Consider the following 25,482-nt stretch of genomic DNA (forward strand, 5'->3'; position numbering starts at 1 on the left):
GGTCCGTGGAGTTTAAAACACTTATAAGGGCCCCATGCCAGTCTCATTAGGCTCATATATCGACATTTGAAGTCCTAAGCTGAAGCTGAGTGCCTTAGGTACGTCAGTTATCACCCGTCGGTCTCCTGGGCGCTCCACGCAAGCTCCTGATGCCCCACGGTGATTTCTGAGGTTCTGCCCATCCCCAGACTTAGGCCCTGGGCTTCCTACATCGATCTGACGGTTCCCTCGCAGTTCCATGGGGCGCACGCTGATCCATAACTGCTCCCATCCCACCCCGATAGCTTGAAGCGATGCTTTTTGTCAGCCCATTATGCTGCAAGCAATAGATCTTGCAATTATTGATCACCATTGCCATTTGACTTGCCCATAGATAAGATTCCTGATGCAATTCCTCTTCAATCCTGGCTTTCCTGCTTAACATTTTTTTACCTCATCCAAATGATGCAACGCGCACCGCTACACAAGCTGCTTCTCGCACTTTTTACGCTGGAGGAAATGCGAATGATGTAACCGACTAGTGCCGTCGGCTGTACGTCTTTGTTTCGACTACAGTTGATGGCAGCGTGCCGCTGGGCTGTCCCATCCAGCCTTTCCTGAGAGACCTGGACCAAGGTCGAATCCCACTCGGATGGATACTCGAATCCCCAGAGTACTGCTTCACACCCTTCCAGATTCCCGTGCATTTCTTGTTATCTCTCCCCCCCCCCCTCCCGTCTCTTTCCCCGGCCGCATGACCGATGCCGCTGCCCTGCCTTCACCCTCCACCGCTAGAATGTGCCTTTGGTATGTTTTGCCGCAACGCTGTCTGGCCAGCTACTCCGATGGGCAGTTATAATCTGTCTAGACAGAGCGAACGGTCTTCTTTTGACCGTTCCTCTGCCCTCGTCCATATGTCTGACAGCCCATCTAACACTCGTCCCCGTCGCCGCGCCCGGCAGGTGCTGGTCAAGATGTTGGCCGCTCCGCTGAACCCTGCCGACATCAACACCGTGCAGGGCAAGTACGCCGTGAAGCCCGACTCCTTCCCGGCCGTGCTGGGTAACGAGGGTGTTGGTGAGGTGCTGGCCTGCGGCAGCAAGGTGAAACACACGGGCGTCGGTGACTGGGTGATCCCGTTCCTCAACCAGTTCGGCACGTGCCGCAGCCACGCCATTGCTCCCGAGGACGATGTTGTTAAGGTGAGTTCTGCCAGGGGTGTGTAGGGGTATGGGGAGGGCGAAAGAAGAGCGAGTGTGGAGCTTGGGATTTGGTGAGAATGCAATTGAATGCATCCCTATTACCAGAGCTGGGCGCGTTCCTCGATTTTCGGTAGTGCGTTAGCGTTCCTGCGTGCCTCCGGCCGCGGTTAGTGCGTTCCTGGAATAGCGTTCCTCAATTTTTTTTCGCTCGGTGCGTTAGCGTTCCTGCGTTCCTGCGTCCCAAACTGTTAACCCGTATTGTATTCTGGCTCTACCAAGCAGCAAATCATACCAAAATCAGTGCAACGCAACACTGTAGCGGACAAAGTAGGCAAATCGCGCCAGTCCAACACTACAGGCGTGCTCTTCACAACCGAAGTCGTGGACAAAGAAATACCGCCGAACCACGCGGCGCGGGCCCAACCAAACACGGGGCGAATCGATCACAGAATACCCAGAATGGCGACGCGGGGCCGAAAAGCAACTCGACATCTCTTTTCCGAGTCGAATATCTGAAATACGTTTTACCAATATCATCCGTAGGGTTTTCAACAAAAATACGACCTGCTTAAAAACAATAATTAAGCTGAAAGATGTATCTAAGTAAAAGTTATCATATTTACTTTACACATTTGATGCCTGAAACCGAATCGAATAGTGAACATCACCACTAAATCTAAACAAGCCTTCCTCGATTTGACCGACAAGTGGCGCCTCTACCGGCAAACACACGTACTCGAGATTCAAACATTTGACACAGAGGTCATTGGCAGCAATATGATTTTTCGGGTGGTTCCGCAAGAACGCAGGAACGCTTCAAAATTTCGGGTGGTGCGTTTCTCTTACTTGCGTTCCTTTGAAAAACTTTGCGTTCCTGCGTTCTTGCGTTCCTAAAAAGGGCGGTGCGTACGTACGGAAGAACGCAGGAACGCACTAAAGGAACGCACTTGCCCAGCTCTGCCTATTACCTAGGTAGTTGATGAGTGACAAGCGTGATTATGGATTAGATGACGTGAAACATTGAACATAAGACCCAAGACCTTATCGGAGATGATATTTGTTTACAGCGCAAAGGCTCCACGTTCGATGCGTGTCAGCTTTTCGCACTAAGTAAAGCAGGGCGACTGGTGCGGTGACTGTGAGCCATGCCGCGTATTTTGAATAGCTGTCCGACCCATCCTCAGTTTCCTCAGCGAACGGTGATGTTACATCAGCCCGCGTGTAGCGATCTGCGATAAACTACGATAGGTTATCCAGGGTTTGATTCAACTCTACCGTTGGCCGCTGTCTGCTTTATGTCAGTCCACGTCGTCTGAGGCTGTCTGTCCCCATCTGTTGCTGTCGTTCTGTCTGCACAGTTTTGTGCAAATCCGACAACGCTGCATAAATGAATAGGCGATCGTCCCTCCCGTATTCGAATTCATTCGGTCGTTTCACTGTTTCTTGACCGAGACAAGACCTAGCCAGAACAATGCTACTAAATCTATCCAGTCACCCAGTGGCGGATCCGGGGGGGGGGGGGGCAAAATGGGCATTTGCCCCCCCAAACGGCATAATTTTAACATTATGCCTATGGACGATGCATGGAAAGAATCGATAAATTGTTATGGTTTGCCCCAGGGATGCGGAGCCGTGGAAATTTCAGACGGCTCCGGCTCCGGCTCCGGCTCCGGAGAAAAAAATCGGCTCCGGCTCCGGCTCCGGCTCCGGGTGAAATGTTATGGCGGCTCCGGCTCCGGCTCCGGCTCCGAGTAAAATGGTCCGGCTCCGGCGGCTCCGGCTCCGGCGGCTCCGGCTCCGACTCAGTACATCCCCTACGCAATCAATTAAATACGGGTGGAAGAAAAATTGGATTGGTTATACGCGTTACTCTTTGCCATGACCGGCTCACCGCGTCCCCGCGCAAACGCACCTCGGAGAGAACTGGCAGAACAAAGGGCTAGGAAGCGATGGCATTGGAAACGCAGTCGCCGCGAATCGGAGTTCAGTGAACCATCGTAAGCTGACACCCGTCTCGGCTGCATTGGGGGGTGAGGGGTGGGGGGGGGGGGTGTGGGATGAGACGGTGCTGGGAGTCGCAGTCCACTGCACTGGTTTGAAAACAATGGCCGTCACCTGATGACTGGTCCTCATGTTCTGGGGATGCAGTAGACGTGGGGGGGGGGGGGGGGGGGGGAGAGCAAACAGGAAGTTGTTTGCGTACTGTGGGATACTGGGGATATTCGGATTTTTTCATTCACTTGATGGCCCATGACGTAAGTACCATATGTTTTACTGCCTTGTAGTTGTCAAACCGAACTAGGTCAATTATTTTTTTTTTCCTCTTCAAAAAATAAAAAGGAGCCGGAGTCGCCCCTTTTTTTGGCGGCTCCGGCTCCGGCTCCGGCTCCGGGCTATATTGTTTCACGGCTCCGGCTCCGGCTCCGGCTCCGGGCAAAATATGCCGGCTCCGGCGGCTCCGGCTCCGACTCCGGCTCCGGCTCCGCATCCCTGGTTTGCCCCCCCCCCCCAAACTCTGAGCTGGATCCGCCTCTGCAGTCACCTCCCATGCTGGACAACAGTCGCTTTCCGTATCAAAAAATTGCTGCGACTCCGGCGACAGCATGATTCAGGTGTGTCTGATGCAAGGTCCGGTCGCTGCCGCCACACTTGTTGTGCTCGTTTCAGCCACAACTCACGGCGCAGACTGGACGGTGCGAGACTGGATGATGAAACTGCGGTGGCGCGGCGCTCCGGCTCTGCCGCTCGCTTTTGTTTGGTGCTCGTTCGTGGTTCGGTGGTGGGCTCGCTAGTCACCTGGGTGCCTTTCCGCAGACTTGTCCGTTCGTTCGTTCGTTCGTTCGTTCGTTCGTTCGTTCGTTCGTTCGTTCGTTCGTTCGTTCGTTCGTTCGTTCGTTCGTTCGTTCGTTCGTTCGTTCGTTCGTTCGTTCGTTCGTTCGTTTGTTCGTTGGATTTCTCGTTATTTCGCTCGTAGGTTCGTTTTTTATGTTCGCGGTTTACGCTACCGGTGATGATCATGATTAGATTTTAGATTGATAGGTTTGTACCGCAAATTACATAAGTTTATTCGAGTGGTTTTCTTTGTTAATGCGCGATAATCATACGAGATCCTGCGACTATCTATTAAGTTTAATTACTTCTGAATGTGTTATTGCACTTGCGCTGAGTCTTGTCCATTTACAAGAACTACTACTGCCGAGGGTGCAGTAGTAGTTCAATACGCAGACGACACACAAATTCTAGTAAGCGGCAAAAAATCTCAAATTCAATCTGTCGTCACTCGTATGGAGGACACCTTGGCCTCTCTGGACCGTTGGTTCCGGGCCAACGGTTTAAAAGTCAACGCCGCTAAGACCCAGCTGATGCTGTTGGGCAGCCCCCAAAATCTTCGTACATTGCCTGAATTTAAAGTAAAGTACCGCGATCACGAGTTATCCCCAGTTATCTCAGTCAAAAACCTCGGCATCACATTTGATCGTCACCTGACCTGGGGTGATCATATCACAACGCTCACGAAACGCTGCTTTGGAGTTCTGGGTGGTCTCTCGCATCTCCGGGGGCACCTACCGCCCACTGTGATCTCCGTGCTGGTCAGCGCACTGGTCATATCCCAAATTCGATACTGCATCGCAGTATATGGTGCTTGCACCAGACACAATCTCTCTCGGATACAAAAAATATTAAACTACGCAGCCAAAGTCATTTTCGGCCGAAAAAAGTACGACCATGTTTCCGATTTGATGTGCCAGTTGCGCTGGCTCAGCGCGGAGAACCTCGTCACCTACCACTCCCTGTGCCTGTTGCACAAAGTGCGGTGTTACGCCGAGCCGAAGGTGCTGGCACACAGTCTGACCACTGTGGCGGAGGCGCGCGGCGGGAGCGCGGCTGTCAGTACCCGGCAGGACGCGCTCCTGCACGTGCCGCGATCCCGTACAGAGATGGGCAAACGCCGGTTCACCTGCCGAGCGCCGGCTGCCCTCAACTCGCTGCCACCTGATTTGACCCGACTGCCCCCTGGAGCTTTCGGACGTCACTTGCGTACCCATCTGCTCGAGGAGCAAAACACTGTCTAGCCAGCATGACTGTTTATCTGCACGTGTGTTTCCCTTTTATCATCTTTTATCGTTTTTTTTATCACCATCTGTTTTATTGACGACGGGCAGTAATAGCCACATGTGCACGTGGAATGTCCTGAATAAATTGTCTATTATTGTCTATTGTCATTTATTGAATCTGCTGCCTTCATCACTTATTCGGACGGTGCCGACTTTTTTCGTTTATTTAAACGCATCATCGTTAAAGATGTGCGACATATGTAGAATTAGCTGCAGAGTCATCCAGTTATCCAGTCATCCAGTCATGCTTGATATATTTGGAGTTGTTAGCATTGTTACTTCTCTTTTAATTGTTCAAAGTACAGTCTCATAAATGAGCGTATAGGTGCATTATTTGACTTATGAGCAATAACCGCGGCGAGCGTTGCGATGCCAAACTCTTTGACAACCGCTGGTCATGCTCGTAAAACACACGTCATTGCAACTACGAAGGAATTCGGGGTCTGTAAACCATCTGACTGAATGTCGCTTCTCATGTTTATCGTTTGAAAACAGTCATCCCGCCGCCTCATATGTCTGGCGACAAACGCTCCCCTGGCTGAATCTCCGCCTTTCGATTCATGTATAGGCTGATGGGTCCGTCCTTGGTTACCCATCAAATCCGGCAAGCGGCTCTAACTATGTGCTCCTCCAAAGGGTGAGTGGCGCGTCCCGGCTGTCGGGAGTATGCTGGACGCTCGTTTGGATTGACACCAAGGTCGCCGGGCATTTTTATACAGCATTAAGGAAAAGGTTCAGACAGCTATTCAGTATCCTGTTCTCTGGCGTTTTTCGGCAACTTAGGACAAGACAGGTGGATGTTTGATGTTCACCTTCCCAATGAGACACAGAATAGTAGGTTCGTATGTTATGGAATCCGACGTGCGCGGAGAGATTTGTGCACCTGGAGATCAGCTTCGTCATAAAAGGCTGCCGCCTCTGTGCATTCAGTCGTGTCTGATAGCATTTCCCTGTCACATGCCGTGTCCTGTCGCTTTGGACAGGGTTTTGTGACAGCGCCTGTCCGCCTGGGTGATGTTCGAGTGGTTTCTCTGATCTGAGCATCCATTTCTGAGTTGAGGCTCTTTGAAGTCTGTCAGTACATACTTTCTACGTTGCAGGTTAAGGTTGCATGTCACTTCGCTCAAAATGTCCACCTTACCCGTGTCGATGAAAGGGACAGAGTGGTGCGTTCTGCATAGTTTTGGGAGGGTGTCAGGGTACCGGGTAGGCTGCAATGTGAATACAAGACACAGGGCAGGACAGGGTGCTGTCTTCTACCATTCTAGGGTGGTGTCCCGAACCACCCTCCGACCAGAACAGGGTACTGTGTCTGTTAGCTGTTTGGCGTGTCGCCCTGACCACCACAACCTCTACGACCTTGTCTGTGGCGGCTCTGAGCAGCAGACATACACCGGTGTTGGGTCAGCAGGCACGGGTGACCGAGTCCATCGCTGTTCGTTCCTCCGTGTCAGCGCTGAATCTGCGACGGTCGCCAGGCGTCCCTGCACCAGTGTCCGCTCTTTGGACCCGCTCACCGTCGCCGAACATTGTCCACGTTTCGGCAGACTGTGGCGTGACCTGTCCCGCCTGCAGGTGGTTTTGCATACATCCCGCATAACCTTGTCATAGGCCTGACATGTGCCTGAGCGCACCGTGGTCTGGCGTGTAGCGTCGGATTTTATCTGGTTTTGTCCGGATTTGTGCCTGCAGATGACCTGCGCCACTGTTGGTTGCGTGGGATGGATGAGGTCAGACGGGGCCGTTTTAGGGCGACACTGATGAAGTGGAGCCATCACCATGTTGACGACGGGCGAGGGCTGCTCGAAGTCTGCTGCCCTGCTCGAACCCGGCCCTGCGCCCCCGAGCAGGTCTGCAGGGTAGCTGCATGGCGCGTCACGTGGGCTACGACACCGCTGCCGTGAATATGGAAACTGAGGCGTGTCCAAGATTGGGCTGGTTTTTACCTGTAATGTGGCGGCGCTGATGCTTACCCAATACTGGGTTTTACAACCGTGCATGCATGTCTGCAGCAGGTTATGTAATTCGTCAGTGTCAGATGGATTGTGAGCCTGTCGCTGGAAAAGTCTGTGCGGACGTGTAGTCAAAAGCTTTACTCAATACTCAATGATATACGATCAAACAGCTTTCCTCTTTTTGCACATGATTCATGGGCTTCGAGGCATTTTCCACACTTTATCAGGATACTCCGATTCGCTCTTCTATCGTGCCTCAAGCATCGTTTTTTATTTCTTGTAGTTTTTTTGTCATTGCCAGTCTGGGGATGAAAAAACCTATCGAAATTCTGAGCAGTTTTGTGACCTTCGGTCTTTCATCGCCATTTCCTTGCTGTCAGTGTTTTCACTCTTTCTGTTCCACCAGTCACATAAAGATATGTGATGCCTGTGGTGGCCCACCATTCACCAACGACGTCTGGCCCATTTAATTGTAATAATGTAGCGGAGGTCTGGCCCATGCTGTGCGTGTGCACTGTGCAGGGGCCAGGGAGACGGCCGGTGGGTGTCATGGCGAGACCAATTGTGGCGTCTGGCGGGCGCCGCGCCGTCCATCGTCATTAGGCTGTCGCCCGACCAAGGCTATTCGCACTGAAATGGTTTGCTGCTGGCACCGTGAGCAGTAATCGCCACGCACTTTGTACGTGGATCGCTCTTAAATGTAAATACAATATACCTAAATACAGGTTATTGCCGAAATACCGAGGACAGGTAGGCTGAAATAAGCCTCGAGGAAAGTGCGAATTATTGCGAATTCTAATCTGCAGTCATGAGCTCATGCGTTTTCACATTAAAACTGACTGCACAGTGCACACAACTGCGAATTCCCGTATTTTTATCTTTGTATCTGTGAATTATTGAATTATTAAATGAATGCATGAAATTATTGGGTAATTGAATGAAAAATGAATGCAGTCTAGAGAGCACGATAGAATGAACGATTGAATGGACGGTTGAATGACCGATTGAATGACTGATTGAATGACCGATTGAATGAACTGACCGGTATTGAATGAACGATTGAATAAACGATTGAATAAACGATTGAATAAACGATTGAATGAACGATTGAATGAACGATTGAATGAACGATTGAATGAACGATTGAATGAGCGATTGAATGAGCGATTGAATGGACGATTGAATGGACGATTGAATGAATGGACGATTGAATGAGCAATTGAATGGACGATTGAGTGAATGGACGATTGAGTGAATGGACGATTGAGTGAATGGACGATTGAGTGAATGGACGATTGAGTGAATGGACGATTGAGTGAATGGACGATTGAGTGAATGGACGATTGAGTGAATGGACGATTGAGTGAATGGACGATTGAGTGAATGGACGATTGAGTGAATGGACGATTGAGTGAATGGACGATTGAATGAATGGACGATTGAGTGAATGGACGATTGAGTGAATGGACGATTGAATGAATGGACGATTGAGTGAATGGACGATTGAGTGAATGGACGATTTAATGAATGGACGATGGAACGGACGGATGGAACGGACGATTGAATGACCCGATCAATGATTGACCTATTAACTGATCCAGTGAATGAATGAATCCTGGGCTGCACTGACATCTCGTTATAGTCCATAGCACGTGTTCAGTCTTGCTTTTTTATCAGGCTTGTCCTATTCAATGTTCATATGTCTGGTTCCCACTCCTGTCCTGACCCTGGGATGCATGTCCATTGTCCAAGGCCTCCTATAAGGCGCTTCATGGCCGCTGCAGTGCAGCTGTCTGGGGACTGGTGCGTTCGGTGGCATGACCTCATGTGTTATGTTGGATTAGGTGCCTTGCAACTATTGAGCTGTCAGGCTCGAAATGTTGCTACGGGTGGATTGCAAGGAACGTGAAATTTTCTAGATGCGGTTAGATTGGCTGTTTATCCGTGGTATTGCATTCTGTGATCAAAAGTTGATGTGGCATTGCGTTGACATCCGCATTACTTACATGATAACTGTTTGTCGTCTTCAACTGCTTACCATGGGCAGAAACCCGTATTGCTCGTGAGTCGTGACGACCGTGGAAGGTGAACTTACTACCCTCCTATACAATGTCATGCATCTCTTATCAATCTAAAAATGCATCATGCCTTGGCAGTAGCTTGGTCCGTGTTTTGATAGATCCACGCCAAGATTGTACGTCCGATTTACTCGCAATTCGTGACGTGCTCCATTTATATTGCTTACCTAACTTGTGAGTTGTTTTCTAAGCAGGACCTTTTACTTCACATCACTTCTTACTAAAACAATATGTATGAGGGTCCAACTAGACGCCTTGACGTTTTCGAACACTATACCGAAAAAAGGGACTGCTCAGTGCTCACCAGTCACGATTCCACGTCAGCGTAATCACAGCCATCTTGTGCCCGAGTCTTGAACTGAATTTCTGGCGTGTACTTTTGTCCGAGCACCCGCTTTCATTCGTGCTGCGTGGTCCAACTGCAGCCCTATTGGGGGCCGGAGGTGCCCTATCTCATCTACCTCTGCCCACTGCAGCCACCTCACCCTGCCTACCCTGTGTCCAGTGTCCACTCTGACCCCGGAACTGTGAGATGAGGTCACCGACCGGCGCAAAACGCGGCTCGCTTTGGCACGCCGCTGCTCGACAAGGCTACTGGGCGCGACACCTAGACTGGGCGGACGTTAGATGTGGCGCATAGTTTCTGGACACAGCGCTACCACAGGCTATGGTATGTAGCTTACGTTAGCGCTGTGTTGTATTTAATTAAGACATCTTATTTGTCAGGAGGGCGATAATGAATGGATGAGATTACCATGCTGATCGATCGGGAACATCCGCGGATCAGTCATGCCTCATTAGTCTGAAGTCCAGACGCCTCTGAATATAAATGTAAGTAGGTACTTGGAGGCTAGCAGAAGCAGTGAGATAATGAGAAAGTGAGAAAGGATTTCTTTACATTGCTCGAGCTAATAAACGCTCAAAGAAAGCTCGCTTATGTATGTGTCCATCCCGATTCAATCGATGTGAAGCCAAAGATCGCAAAGCCTGCATCTCTGACCTTGTCCTAAGGATGATTAGCACTTCATGCAATGAGTTAACTTTTTCGGGACATTATCAAGACTACTGAACTCCATCGTCTATTGAAATGGGAGCGGATTCAGGAAGCCTCAGTTTAGTGTTCTCTTGTTTACCAATATTTTTCACTCGAGTTTAGTGTTCTCTTGTTTACAGATGTTTTTCACCCGAGGGACTGCCGTTTATCGGCGCTAACGCAGATCGTTGGCTGTCTATCTGACTCTGGGGAGCTATTGATGTATTGCGGCTGACACAAGCTGCCGGCTTATAATCCGGTTCATGCGCTTGTCCTGCATTGACGGCTGACAGATGCTCAATCACATTGATGTTTGGCTTTTGCAACAGAGCTTACGTGCCTGGCACCAACTGGTGTACGAGCTACCGCTTTTGATCAGTGCTTTAGTCTAGGCAGCTTTCGTGCAACTGCAAGTTACCGATCATTGTCACAGTGGGAAGATAGAAGCGTGACACAAGTAATGCCCATTAAACGGGAATAGTTTTAAGTGTCGTACTGGAATGAAAACATCAATTTGAATTTTAATGAACTGGCAGCAAGATAGTAATGAGTAAAACTGGTTTCCATGACCTATACCTACAGACAGGATCGGATCGAGGAATCTCAGTGGTAACGAACCGACAGCGGGACGATATTACTGGAGCCACGTCTGCTGGAGTGAATGGTCTCTGGGACTGACTGGTCCCCATTTTGTGCTGTATTTGTGGAGACTGGTCTGCCGCTGTCTCGACTGAGCGGTGTCGCAGCGTCCCCAGAGCGGCGGCGCAGCGCGGCAGCCGGTCGGCTGTAGTGATTAATGATTGCCGTCCGTCCGGTGTCGCCGCACCCACACTGCAGCGCTTCTGCAGACGGTCGGTATGTCGCCGCCGGTCTGTCCCACTGCAGCGTGCACGGTGCACTGTGCAATGCACACCGGGAAGCGCCACGGTCCACCCGAGTGGGATCTGCGACCGCCAGATCCCGCGCGGTAGTTCGCGCGGCGCAGGCTCTGTGGTGCATGGTAGACCAGCGGTGATTATCTGGGGGCGGGGATGATGGACGGGAATAGCAACTGTGTTGGAAAAGTGTCAGCTTAGCATGATGCTGGCCTTAGGAGACCCGTTCGTCGCCTTTAGCTCATGCTTCTCGTCAGTTATTGCAATGAAATTAACACACCACGTGTCATCGGGGCTAGGAGTTGTCTACTGGACTAGGGTACAGTCCTATTCCTGGCAGATTGTAACTGTTACCCTCATAACTTCTAACATTTTAATTAGTGTCAGTTATATCCTAACGAAGCGCATCGTATGCTCTGCAATGAATCATTTGTATATTGATTCATAATTAGCCCCGTCCATCAGTGGGTACAACTGATTCAGCGGCTGTTTATTTGGTCTGTGCTGTGAGCTTTAGACGGTGCCGCCACTGCATTCAGTTGCTGGCCGGCCAGATCGAGCGGGGCGGGAACGGCTGAGCTCGTCACCTTGGGTCGTATGAGCGGGGACTGGGCTGGGCAGATCCAGTAACATGGCGTGCAATGTGCATTGTGCATTGACATTCCGCCGGCCCCGTAATTGGTACCCGTGCCGTCTTGGGCCTTTCCTACTCCGCTCACTCCACTGTGCCCCGGTTCGTGAGTCGTGGTTCGTGACCAATGGTCGGGACATGAGCAGTGAGCACGAACCGGCCTGCCGCGTTCGTGACCGACCGAAGCCGCTACCTCTGTCTGATGTGTCTGGTGACCTGAGTCGGGACGGAGAAGGTATGCTAATGCGAATTGTTGCTGGCCAAGTGTGCTAAAGTGGCTGTAGTTTGGGTAGGATAGAGTGGTTCGAATATGCTGACGTGTGCTATCGCGAAGAAATGCTACTCCGCGAAGTCAGTCGACACTCGACAATAACACATTAATATTGAAACTTTTAGCTCTTATCGTAAGGTCTTCATGCACGTGCATGAGGACATTGTATGTAGAGTAGTGTCTACTCCATTTGGTGCCCTGTCGTTCTGCTGAGTGGAGATGTCTGGTGACCTGAGTCGACCAGAGGCGGATAGGCACGGGTCACTGAATCCCTGGCACCTGCGAGCATTCCGGATGGGCTCAGTTTTACTGCGTGCCAAATGCCGCCTGCCATGATTATGCAGCTTATGTAAAAACCGGACAGAGGTCGGTTGGGTTGTCGCACAAAATGACCTCAGTTGGTTCTCATACAAGATATCTTGGCTCGCTCCGCGTCGCTTTGGCAATCAAAGTATGAGGGAGAAAATTTGGGATCGATTGGTGCTCGTCCCGTGTTAATCGGACGTCTAGAAGCTTAGATATTCACGAAAAACTTGTTGAACTTGCCAAAGTACTTGGTACTTGCTTGGTACTTGCCAAAGTACTCGGTACTTGCCAAAGTACTTGGTACTTGCTTGGTATTTGCATAAGTACTTGGTATTTGCCAAAGTACTTGGTACTTGCTTGGTATTTCCATAAGTACTTGGTACTTGCTTGGTACTCGTAAAAGTACTTGGTACTTGCTTGGTACTTGGTACTTGCTTGGTACTTGCGAAAGTACTTGGTACTTGCACTCGCCCCCCCGTTCCCCCGACTCTACTCCCACACCTACCCCCTCGGGATAATTCCGGGTTCGTCGGGTAGGAAAACTTGCCACTCTACTCCCCCCCCCCCCCCCCCCACACACACAGAGCCATTTGGTATCGATCGGTGTTGATCCCGTGTCAATCGGTCGTCAATAAGCCGAGATATGCACGGCGAATTATTTCAATCGGCGTCGATCAGAATCTTCAGAACGGAGGGACCCACACTCATTTCTGGCCGTATCTCACTTTTCCGAGATGTACGTCAAACTACGTATTTAAAACTACATATTCTACAGCCGAATCTTCAAACTGGGGGTACCTCAGACCGTGGGAACGACTCGGCTCAGCACTGCCGCACGCGCATTCAGCGGCGGCTTGTCGATTTTTCGAGTGTCGGCTGCCGATCTCCCGAGAGCCGGCCACCTGTCAGCCGCCGCTCGGCTCTGTGTTAAGCATATGGGGACGGCGAATTTCTCCCGGAGGGAAGCACCTCGCTCACAAAAGCACGTGAATCAGCCGCATTCCTGTGTGGCGCGCAATGCTGAAGAGATATGTGTTTCCGCGGGTATCTCGCAAGCCCTAACAGGAAAAGCTCGCTGCAAAAACTGACCGCTTCAAAAAACCCGAAATCCTACTCAAATGGATATTTAAACAAGATATCTTGGCTCGCTCCGCGTCGCTTTGGCAATCAAAGTATGAGGGAGAAAATTTGGGATCGATTGGTGTTCGTCCCGTGTTAATCGGACGTCTAGAAGCTTAGATATTCACGAAAAACTTGTTGAACCTGCCAAAGTACCTGCCAGCTTGCTGTATCACCTGCTACTTGGTAATGTACTGAAAACTTGCTAATGTACTGAAAACCTGCCAAAGTACTTGGTATTTACTTGCCTAAATACCGCAAAGAACTTGTTCCTTTCCGACGTTTAAATCAGACGTCTTTAGTCGATCAAAGACTTTGCGAATTTGCCTTGATCTCAGATAATTTTGATTTGTTCCAATGAATTATTTGTAATTTGAATTATACTTGTTCCCAATTTGTATTTTGTTTCACCTACCTATCATTTCTAACTTGTTTTAGCGTCCTACCTATTAAGCGATTACACATACGTAGAGAGAGCCGGTGGGTGGTTATAATGCAATACCCTGCACGGTGAACAGCTTGCGAGTTTTACAGCGGTGCGATTGCTGGGGCTTATCGCTGACAGAAAAGGGTAAATACAGTAAATACAGATGGCTGTGTTGGATCCCTTTGCTTTTGCCCAACATTCAGCGTTGGAATTGTGGCTTTACCGTCCCTCTTATCAAAGTTTTCTAACTTTTTGTAGCTTCGTCAGGTTAGACACGACGCGCGTGACCTCTGGCGGCCGCTGGCGGAACTACCGCGCACGGCCCGCACACGGGCCTGGCGGCCGCCAGTGGAACTACTGCGCAGGTGGCAGCACCTACCCGTGGAGAAGCGGCTGGCAATCGGCCGCCCCACTCCCCACCCCGCCCCCACCCAGCTGGCCGCCAGACCGTGGGAACGACTCGGCTCAGCGCTGCCGGCCGCTGGACGGGGAAACCCCGCCCCGCCGCCCGCCGCCCAACACACTGCCGCCGGGCCGGCCGGTGGAATTTTCCAGCCGTCTCTCCGGAACGGCGGCACCCCGCTCATCTTCGCACGCGCATTCAGCGGCGGCTTGTCGATTTTTCGAGTGTCGGCTGCCGATCTCCCGAGAGCCGGCCACCTGTCAGCCGCCGCTCGGCTCCGTGTTAAGCATATGGGGACGGCGAATTTCTCCCGGAGGGAAGCACCTCGCTCACAAAAGCACGTGAATCAGCCGCATTCCTGTGTGGCGCGCAATGCTGAAGAGATATGTGTTTCCGCGGGTATCTCGCAGGCCCTAAGAGAAAAAGCTCGCTGCAAAAACTCAGCGCTTCAAAAAACCCGCAATCCTACTCAAATGGATATTTAAACAAGATATCTTGCGCTCGCTCCGCGTCGCTTTGGCCATAAAAAGATTTAGGAGAAAATTTGGGATCGAATGGTGTTTTTCCGGTGACGATCGGACGTCTAGAAGCTTCGATATTGGCGAAAAACTTGCTGAACTTGCAAAAGTACTTGATACTTGCTTGGTACTTGCCAAAGTACTCGGTACTTGCCAAAGTACTTGGTACTTGCTTGTTATTTGCATAAGTACTCGGTATTTGCCAAAGTACTTGGTACTTGCTTGGTATTTGCATAAGTACTTGGTACTTGCTTGGTACTTGTAAAAGTACTTGGTACTTGCTTGGTACTTGCAAAGATACATTGTACTTGCTTAGAACTTGCAAAGTTACTTGGTACTTGCCTGGTACTTCGGGATAGTTTTCTACCTCGGGATAGTTCCGTGTTCGTCAGGTAGGAAAACTTGCCACTCTATTCCAGGCTGCTGCCCCCTCCCTCCCCCCCCCCCCCCCCCCAGGTCCACCGCCTAAGTTTGTGATCGATCGGTGCTTGTCCGGTGTCGATCTGACATCTAGAATCTGAGATATAAGCATCAACGAAATGCTGTCAGTCGCCAGTGACGTCCTATGAACTGTTGGCCACCAGTGACGTCACGGCGACTTTCTGCCGCTCCGCCGTTTCTGTTGCCTGGCCGCTGGGGGCCAGCCGCTAGGTGGCATGAGATGCTGCCGCCAGCTGGCAGCACCTATCAAGCGTGCGTGCCGGCCGACTGTGCAGGTGGCAGCACCTGCCCCGATACCTGCCGGTGGAGAAGCGGCTGGCAATCGGCCGCCCCACTCCCCACCCCGCCCCCACCCAGCTGGCCGCCAGACCGTGGGAACGACTCGGCTCAGCGCTGCCGGCCGATGGACGGGGAAACCCCGCCCCGCCGCCCGCCGCCCGCCACACTGCCGCCGGGCCGGCCGGTGGAATTTTCCAGCCGTCGGCCGTTCGCCGGCTGCCGAGATCTGCGGAACGGCGGTACCCACGCTCATCTTCGCACGCGCATTCAGCGGCGGCTTGTCGATTTTTCGAGTGTCGGCTGCCGATCTCCCGTGAGCCGGCCACCTGTCAGCCGCCGCTCGGCTCTGTGTTAAGCATATGGGGACGGCGAATTTCTCCCGGAGGGAAGCACCTCGCTCACAAAAGCACGTGAATCAGCCGCATTCCTGTGTGGCGCGCAATGCTGAAGAGATATGTGTTTCCGCGGGTATCTCGCAGGCCCTAAGAGAAAAAGCTCGCTGCAAAAACTCAGCGCTTCAAAAAACCCGCAATCCTACTCAAATGGATAATTAAACAAGATATCTTGGCTCGCTCCGCGTCGCTTTGGCAATCAAAGTATGAGGGAGAAAATTTGGGATCGATTGGTGTTCGTCCCGTGTTAATCGGACGTCTAGAAGCTTAGATATTCACGAAAAACTTGTTGAACTTGCAAAAGTACTTGGTACTTGCTTGGTACTTGCCAAAGTACTCGGTACTTGCCAAAGTACTTGGTACTTGCTTGGTATTTGCATAAGTACTCGGTATTTGCCAAAGTACTTGGTACTTGCTTGGTATTTGCATAAGTACTTGGTACTTGCTTGGTACTTGTAAAAGTACTTGGTACTTGCTTGGTACTTGCGAAAGTACTTGGTACTTGCACTCGCCCCCCCCCCGTTCCCCCGACTCTACTCCCACACCTACCCCCTCGGGATAATTCCGGGTTCGTCGGGTAGGAAAACTTGCCACTCTACTCCCCCCCCCCCCCCCCACAGAGCCATTTGGTATCGATCGGTGTTTATCCCGTGTCAATCGGTCGTCAATAAGCCGAGATATGCACGGCGAATTATTTCAATCGGCGTCGATCAGAATCTTCAGAACGGAGGGACCCACACTCATTTCTGGCCGTATCTCACTTTTCCGAGATGTACGTCAAACTACGTATTTAAAACTACATATTCTAAGGCCGAATCTTCAAACTGGGGGTACCTCAGACCGTGGGAACGACTCGGCTCAGCACTGCCGCACGCGCATTCAGCGGCGGCTTGTCGATTTTTCGAGTGTCGGCTGCCGATCTCCCGAGAGCCGGCCACCTGTCAGCCGCCGCTCGGCTCTGTGTTAAGCATATGGGGACGGCGAATTTCTCCCGGAGGGAAGCACCTCGCTCACAAAAGCACGTGAATCAGCCGCATTCCTGTGTGGCGCGCAATGCTGAAGAGATATGTGTTTCCGCGGGTATCTCGCAGGCCCTAACAGGAAAAGCTCGCTGCAAAAACTGAGCGTTTCAAATAACGCCAAATCCTAGTCAAATGGATATTTAAACGAGTAACAGTGGCTGATGCCGATAATAGTTGCAAAATGTACCTACGTAATGCGCATCATGCAATGCGCATGATGAGCCATGAGGTTTTATGATACCGTGATTCTAGTTACCTCTTTCGAAACGATTACCTTTTTCCGTCATGGTTTGGATAGTCTCGGACTGTTTTTGTCGCCAACCATTTTTTTCTTGGTAAATGCTATTTTCAGTCTCGTCGATCAGTGACAGAGCTCATGGTCGAGTTTGGGAGAGCAGGCGCATCCCACCTGACCGCCCCCCCCCCCCCGTACCCCTCCGTATTAGTGGATGCGGGGACACGTTCCATCTGCCTGTCTGGGGTTGCAACTCTAGGTTGCATTGCAGCCGCTCGTATCGTTCGGACATGCCCCATGTACCAGGCATGCGAGTGCAAACTGCTACAAGACACGCCACTTACCCTGTTCCGGTGGAAGGCATTCGGTTCTAACTAGTTTGCATTTCGTGCTTGCAGTGTCGTAACTGACAGGCATATGATGTGACCAGATGCTCTGCAAATCAACAAAAGTAGGACTCGGGAATAGCAAATACTGGCATGAATATCGCCGCGTTCATACGGTTTTGCGTCGTTCATTAATTCAAATGTGGCATGAGCCATGCCCATGGTATGGTATCGGTATGGTAACAATCACACGAGAGTCTAGACTGCTCACTACTCATCCCTTAGCTTTCATGCGCTCAGTTTAAGCTGGACGTCGGGCCATAAGTTCCAGTCTCAAGCCGACAGTGCTGAACCATCAGGTGATGTATGCGTAGCCGTGCGTAGTCCCTCTTTATACGGAGCTGGATCGTGCGTGTAGTCCGCCCCGTCGGCAGCAGGCGGACGGTGCCAGACTGCTATCGGACAGGGCGGGTCACGCAGATGGAAATTGAATCTAATTGAAACAGGGCGGTTATGCACTATGCATTATGCAACCAACTGGTGCACCGAAGTCGTGCGCTGCGTACGTGTGCCGTTCTTCTCACATGACGATTGACGTCTGACTGTTTTCTGGTGAATGGCTCTTATCTAATGGTATGCTGTCCGCACGCGGTTACCTGCTGTTTTAGACACTTCAGTGTCTGTTTGATCCTCGCTACCATGTGCGACTGCCAGAGTCGAGAGTCGCCCCTCTCCCACTTGGCTTGGAGATGACCAGACTCGGCGTTTCTATAGCTCGGCGTGGGTTCAGTGACCGGTGACGGCATGAGATATTCGTCCAGTCTGGTTTAATCTATTTGATTGTGTCCTTCTGGTTAGGTCAGGCAAACGGGAGTGGGGAGCATACCCGAGGGCTTGCGACATACAAGCTCAGCCCCTACTGATTGCATTGTGCTCTAAGCTGGTAGACACGATATATGGAGGGGAGGCACTGTGTCCTGGGCTATCATGCACCTGTGGACGCCGGACGGCATCTGTTGTATTGTGCACCACTTACAATGCATGGGACACGTCGCACGTCGTGGCTCTAGCTAGCAGCTGTGACTGAGCGGCACGGCGCCAGATAAGTGTCTCGAGTCGTATGGGTGGCGCCGGCCCGGCTAGCAACACAGGAGGTGCGCCGGGACGGAGCGGCGTTTGGCGAGTGTGTGAGGCTGAATCCGAACACCTGCCAGTGTTTGAACGTGGCACACACAGCCGCGGGCGAGAGGCACAGCCAGACCCAAGTGTCTGGCGATCGCGAGAGGAACGTTGGACAGGACCCAGTGGACAGAACGGCGCTAACATGACCCTGGATTCAAAAGTAGCGCTTAGCTGAGGCTCATACCTTGTGACTCTGGAAAGACGTACCGACTACGGTTTAAGCATCTAAATGCTGCTCCCGTTGATGCAACACTCTGGTGCGACCAGTTTTTGCCGGCCAGTTTACGCGCGTCAAAGCAGCCGCTCTGTTTACCCAGACCCTGACGTATCAGTGGAGATGTTGACTGTGATTGAGGGGAGCAGCTGGTTGCACCTCCGTCTGTGCCTTATGTGCAGTGAAGAACTCTGCAAAGAACCGAACCGCTGACAATTATGCAGCGTTTTGCATGGGATGGATAAGGATATTGAGTGACGCCTCCGTTTTGCTTTTAGCGTTGCCGGGCGCATTCTGAACAGATGCGCTAATGATGTGCCGTTATTTGGTGTCCTGGAGTGTTTCAAAGTCCTTGCTGTCTAGACTGCAGAGTCGTTGAGCATTTCTTGGCCCGTTGGCCGTGCTGATACGGTCGATGGCTGTTTTCTACTCGACCCTGTTATTAGTTTACAGCATACCAGCGTAATTGAACCATTTTTGTGATGCTGGTATGGTGGCCCGAAAATTTGCAGTGGATCTTGCCTGGATTCAGGTTAGTCACACTTTTTGTGGCTCAAAGGGTGTTTGAACGACCTTCATTGGAGGAAATGGCTGTTGAGGTTTGTTGCGACCCTTCGTTTTTATATCGTCACTTTTAGTAAATGTCTGCAGGCAACTGGCAACCTTTCAAAAGTGCTCTCTTCCTTTAAGCTCGGCTTCAGTCTGTTATTTAGAACCCGACTCCTTTATGTGTATTTACTCACAAACAAGTCTACCGGCCTATACACTGAGACTGTCGATGAAGACTCGTATTTTTCGGTGTGTCTTCTGGCTGAATCCCCACCGTCCCTTCCCCGCTTATTACCAACCACGACCCTCGAATATGACAGGCGCAATCAATTCTTATGCAATTTGGAACACTGCTCTGGTTGACCTAACTGACTATCCTGCGATTGAACAGAGCAGCTATGGTGCTGTCAGTTCAATATCGTGATGTGGCTAGTTGTTTCTCTGTGTCTGCTCCCTGCATGACACCAATTCGAGGCTGCAACAGACAAAGCAGTGGCTGTTGCTGCCTGCTGGCAAACAATGGAGGATTTGTGCTCCAGAGAGTGAACTGATCTGATTTGACAGAGTTCAGATAGAAAGGCTTGACTGTGAGGATGATTGTGGTTTGATACACCCCGTTGTGGAACAGTAAAGTGTCTGTATTTATAACATACGAGTGTAATATTGCTTGGTATCCCTTTGATGTCACGATTATATCACATGTCCAACACCAGCACTGCTTCTCTGCTGAGTCAGTCCCAGTTGCCATGTGACCTATCTGTTTGTGTACCTACCGGTCGCTCTGAGTCGCCGCCCCGTCCCATCACTGGGCTGTCACTGTGCCGGTGATCGTTTACCCTCTGTATGCATCTGCCGGTCGCCCGAGTCGATTGAAAACACGCTATCACAGGCTGCAGCCGGCGGTGCCTCTGTACTGATTCCGACCCCTGTCGTTTGCCGTGCCTCGGGTGGTACACTCGGGGGCACTCGGGGGCAGATTGATGTTCCACCACTCCCTACCCATCGGGCGATCCCATGGCTCAGCACTGGCTGCTGCCAGTGTTGCCTGCTCTCAGCACTGCTCAGCACTGCCTGCCAGTGCCAGTGCTGCCAGTGCTGTCACTGGCAGCAGCCAGTGCTGAGCCATGGGAGCCCGATAGGTAGGGAGTGGTGGAACATCAAACTGCCCCCGAGTGTACCCGGCAGTGTTGACCAGTCATTTCCCACAACTGCAGTTGGGCGGAGGCATTCCGATATCATGTCAGGGCTGCTCCCCAGCCCCGTTTCAAGTGGAGGGCGCTACTTCATTTTCGATCATTGCTGTTTGTCGATGCCTGAAAGCAGAGTGTGCAATGTTGCAAGTGGTTGATTACCGTAATCTTTACAATGTAGTGAATTGACGTGAGTTTTAAACAATGCAAAAAATAATCTTTGTACATTGCAGGAGCGTATTCTCGCACCACCCTGGACTTTTACTCTGCACTACAGCCCCACAGCCTCCCCAAACCAGGATTTATCGCTCACTTACGTGCTCGTCTTCCGGCAGATTCGGAAGACGGTGCCGCTCGTGGAGGCGGCCACCATGTCTGTCAACCCGTGCACCGCCTTCCGCATGCTCAACGACTTCGTGACGCTAGATGACAACGACGTGGTGATTCAGAACGGAGCCAACAGCGCCGTCGGCCAGGCCGTCATTCAGGTGAGGCTCAGATTGGAGTGTGTTTTACCTGGGAATGGCCGTGAAAATGTGTTGAACATGACCTTTGGGATGCCTCAGGATAATGCCCACACACGGTCACAGCGTGTGCCAAGGGCCCGGCTCGAGTATGCGTGGCGGCGTTGGCCAGACCGCATGATTTATACACACTTTCAAATCCACTAACTCAACCCGACTTTCTCTGGTAAATTATGCTCCCGAGTCGGTGCTGGAGAGTGGTTTTCACGCTGCGTTTGCGTTGCAGAGACTAGCCTCAACGTGGCAGTGGACGACTCGTTGGACGTGGACGCTTGTTCATTGAGTCAATGCTGTGATTGCATGAGCTCTGACGGCCAAAGCAGGCCGGGAAATCCCAAACATTCATCATCATCTCAATTGATGTAACACTCCCTCACGCATATCTCGTCATCCTCTCTCGATGGAGCCGCTTACACATGTCTGCGGCCGGCTCGTGCTACCACCTATCCAGGCATGAGTTAACCCGCGCCCGGCTGGGGGTCCTGGATTTCCACGCCCTGCTGGGGGGGGGGGGGTGTTTGAACACCCCCCCCCCTTCTAACTCGGCTCCTGGGCCACGTAGCGATACGCGGAAGGCGGCGTTCGAAAGAGCGCCAAAAATAATGACGAAATCACTTCAGTCACTTTTTTGGTCAGTTCAAAGGTCAGGTCACCAGAGGTCATTGAAGGCAAAATTTCGCCGATTTTCAGGTCGAATGTCGACAATTTCCACGAAGCCAACGCAAAACTCGGGAACTAATAGAGCTAAAGCGCCTCGGAAAAGCGCATTCGGTAGCCCTATTGACGCCCTTTCTGAGTAATTCTCTCAGATTTTACCTAACGTCAACGGTTTTGCCTGCAGGGGGGCAAAAACTGCAAAAATAGGCGATTTTTTCGGAAACAGTTTTTCTGCAATGATTTTTTACCCAAGCCTTGTACGAGCTTACTTTTACCGGCATCGTGTTTCTCTCGTCAAGACGCATCGAATGAACTATAACTTGACCTTGGAAGGTCAACTTGAAAATTTGACCTTAGGTCAAGGTCATGACCTGACCGGAAAAGGTCATGTTGCATATCAGTCGATCCGTATCGTCGAGCTGAACACATCTAAGGCGTTTTCACCGCTCTAGCATGCCTCTATCAAAAGTTATTTGCGAAAAACTGTTAGACACCATTCGTGACCTGAGATGACCTCAGGGGCATAAATAGGGGTCACGGACACCATTTTTATGTTCAGTGTGTTTAAACCACTTGTAATTCAGTGTTTGGGAGTGTTTATAATGTCTTTCGTCCATAAGAGGCGCATTTCAATTTTATCCCATTGACTTATAATGGGGAGGTCGAAAAATTGACCTGACCTTAGGTCACCGATATCAAAATTCTGAAATATACATTTTATAGATACTGTTACCCTTATCAATCGCTGAAAGTCTCAAAGCGATCGGTCACTCGGTGTAGCAATGGCAGACATTGAAACTTTTTATGAGGTGAGGTCACTTCAAGTGACCTGGTGACCTGACCTTAAATGACCTTGGTCTGAAATTTTCACAACATGTGTAGAATTGATGTATGATAAGGTGTACCAAAAACGGCGTTCGCGAAAAACCACAAGGGGGGGGGGGTGTGTTCAAACACCCCTCCCCCAGCAGGGCGCGGGTTAAGTGCTGCCGATGGCTGTCCGATCTTATCAGCCTCGTTAGTGTCACCACACAGAGCGATAGTGTGCGATCAGAGGTAATGAGAGCGCCTATCAGGCTTATCACAGTTTCTTACTGTTTACCAAACTGTATGCGACACGGCACCAGCCGCTGTGTCAGCCACTGTGGCTCGTATGGACCGCTCTCACTACCGAATGTCGATCCCTGCTTCCTTCTCTGAGCTCCCTCACCATTGCTCCCTTCCACTGCGCAGAGCGGACGGGACAAAAACGCCTTCTGAATTCCGCCCCTGCTGCGGTGCCGTTTTTTGTGCGGCTGGTGGTGGCGTCCGGTGCTGTCCCTGTCAGCTGTTCCGAGGCAGTGTCGAATGTCGATGTCGTGGGGTGCCGTTTCTCGCGCCGTGCTTGTGCCGTGTGCCTTGCCGTTACCGTGGGGGTATGGATGCTTGTCACGTCGAGGCTAGAACAGACTGTTCCCTCCTGTCAGGTGAGCCATCCCTGCTCCGTAGAAACTCTGTAAGAGTCGACGTTTGTGTGAAGTCGACTGGTGGCGTGCGGATTGACAGCGGTAACCGATGACCTTTGTCACTCCGTCAGATGTGCTCTGCACTCCCGGGAGCGGGGTCACTGACCTTTTTTACCGCTTTGTCTCACTAGTGTTAACTGCTACTTTTGGCGAGATTGTTTGTGGCCAGAGCCAGATATCATCCACAGTTGGGGATGTAACTTTTAATTTGAAAGCTGCATCCTGTTTGGATCCAAATATCTGAGGACCGTGAATGATGCTTCTAAAAATAAGCGCCAGGTTTTGTGACCGACGGGAGCACAGAAACATCCCGTTTAATTGCGCTACACATGATGAAGCTAGCTACTGTAAAGGTCGATGCTGTTTATTTATAGACTTCAAAGTTTGCGTTACATTCTCTGATATCCATCCTGCCGAGGCGCTTGAACTGACCCGTCGACCTTTACCCACAGATGTGCCGTGTCTACGGGTACCGGTCAGTGAACATTGTCCGATCACGGGACGACCTGGACGAACTGAAGGAGTATCTGACCGGTCTGGGAGCGAACGTGATTCTCACAGAGGAAGAACTCAGGTGAGAACATGGCCGTGTCACAGGGAACGTTACCGGGATAGATCACGGTTGATAATGTTTTATCGAATTATCACATAAGCTAATGGTTCTTTTTGTTTTGTAGATGCATCGATACGGCAAAGTGCTCCTTGAAGCATATTGCCACTGTCCGACTCTCGATTTCCCTGAAATACAATATATGTTGTGCTGTGTTGCGGTGTTCTCTGGAAAAGTGGCTATACACCGTGCCCGCTCGTGAGGTGGCTGTGCTGGTGCCGCCCTAGTCTCCTCCAATACTGCCTCCCTTTATCTTTTTATTGCCCGTGCTTGTGCAAAATAGACCCATTGCGATCGTGTTTACGGCTCAGGGACACGCGAGGTGGGCTAGAAACGATGTGCCTGTTGACCACAACTACGCCCCTTTGCCATACGGCAGCCTTGTTGGGAGCGTTGCACTGGCTTCTGAGCATCTGAAAGGAACGGAAACGTGTATCTGTTTTCCCTGTCGACGATCCTGCTTCTACAGTCCACATCTGCGCGCGAGTATCACTTTCGCAACAGAGCCAAGCCTCTTCACCTTCTCAGCTGTCTGGGACGAGAGGGCCAGACAGCGTCGCTGTGGCCTTGTGCGTATGAATCGGACTGTCTAGTCACCACACCGCCGCCTCGCGGTGTTGCATCAGACTGGTGGGCGCCGTACTCGACCGTGGTGAGGTGCGTTTTTGTGTCGTGGATCTCCGCAGCGCGGCGGTGTCTGCTCAGCTCAGTCAGTTACCCGCGGGGACCTCTGACCTTGACCCGAGCCGGGGTAGATCACATCGTGGTAGTGTTGGCCGCTCGCGGGATTTGGCGGCGAGTCGAGCCAGTTTCAGTTGAAATTCCTTGTTCTTGTAGGACGATTCTGAACTCATAGCAGAGAGCAGTCAGCTTTAATCCGTTTATTGACCGGTTTCTTTGTGGCATGTCTTTCAGCTGTAAATTTAGGCATTGTTGAAGTTTGCGTTCATTATTTTGGTGCAGGCTTCAGAATGATGGTTATTTTTATTTCCCAGTTGTTCGATGTTGAGCCTCTCGTGCACGAACCTAAATCGTATGCTTATTTACTGGCCAGTAATCACGCGGTTAATTCGCAGCACGACTCAAAGGGCGGCCGTCCAATTTAAGTAACGAGGAAATCCGCTTGTGGCAGGCGTATTTTGTACAGATAGTCTCTAACCTTTTAAGTTTCGCAGTTATAAGGGATTTAGTCGTGTGACATCATTCATGATCAAATACTTCAGATTCTGCTTTGACTTGCGGTTTGCTTATCTCTCTGCATCTGATATTTTGATGGATCGGGTTGTCAATGCATCAATCATCATGATAAGCTTGGTTTCCTTTTTTCCGGTGTACTTTTTCACCAGAGCGGTGGGAGTTTTATCGGTGGCCAGGCCTGGTGAGCCGGTTACCGCCTATCTGCGGAAGCCGCCCTGACGAGCACCTGATGCTGCGGTCCGCATTA

General features: G+C 51.1%; 1 protein-coding gene across 1 annotated transcript in view; it reads left to right on the forward strand.

Moving 5' to 3' along the window:
• LOC122371049 (enoyl-[acyl-carrier-protein] reductase, mitochondrial-like) overlaps nt 1-25,482 on the forward strand; it is a 32,984-nt gene that overhangs the window by 1,749 nt on the left and 5,753 nt on the right. Inside the window, exons 2-4 of the mRNA XM_043347115.1 lie at nt 942-1,181; nt 21,078-21,230; nt 23,881-24,002. Of these exons, the coding sequence (XP_043203050.1) occupies nt 942-1,181; nt 21,078-21,230; nt 23,881-24,002 (515 nt within the window). The remainder of the gene's footprint in view (nt 1-941; nt 1,182-21,077; nt 21,231-23,880; nt 24,003-25,482) is intronic.

This window comes from Amphibalanus amphitrite, unplaced genomic scaffold, assembly GCF_019059575.1.
Source record: "Amphibalanus amphitrite isolate SeventyFive unplaced genomic scaffold, NRLGWU_Aamphi_draft 001198F_arrow, whole genome shotgun sequence".
NCBI lineage: Eukaryota > Metazoa > Arthropoda > Thecostraca > Balanomorpha > Balanidae > Amphibalanus > Amphibalanus amphitrite.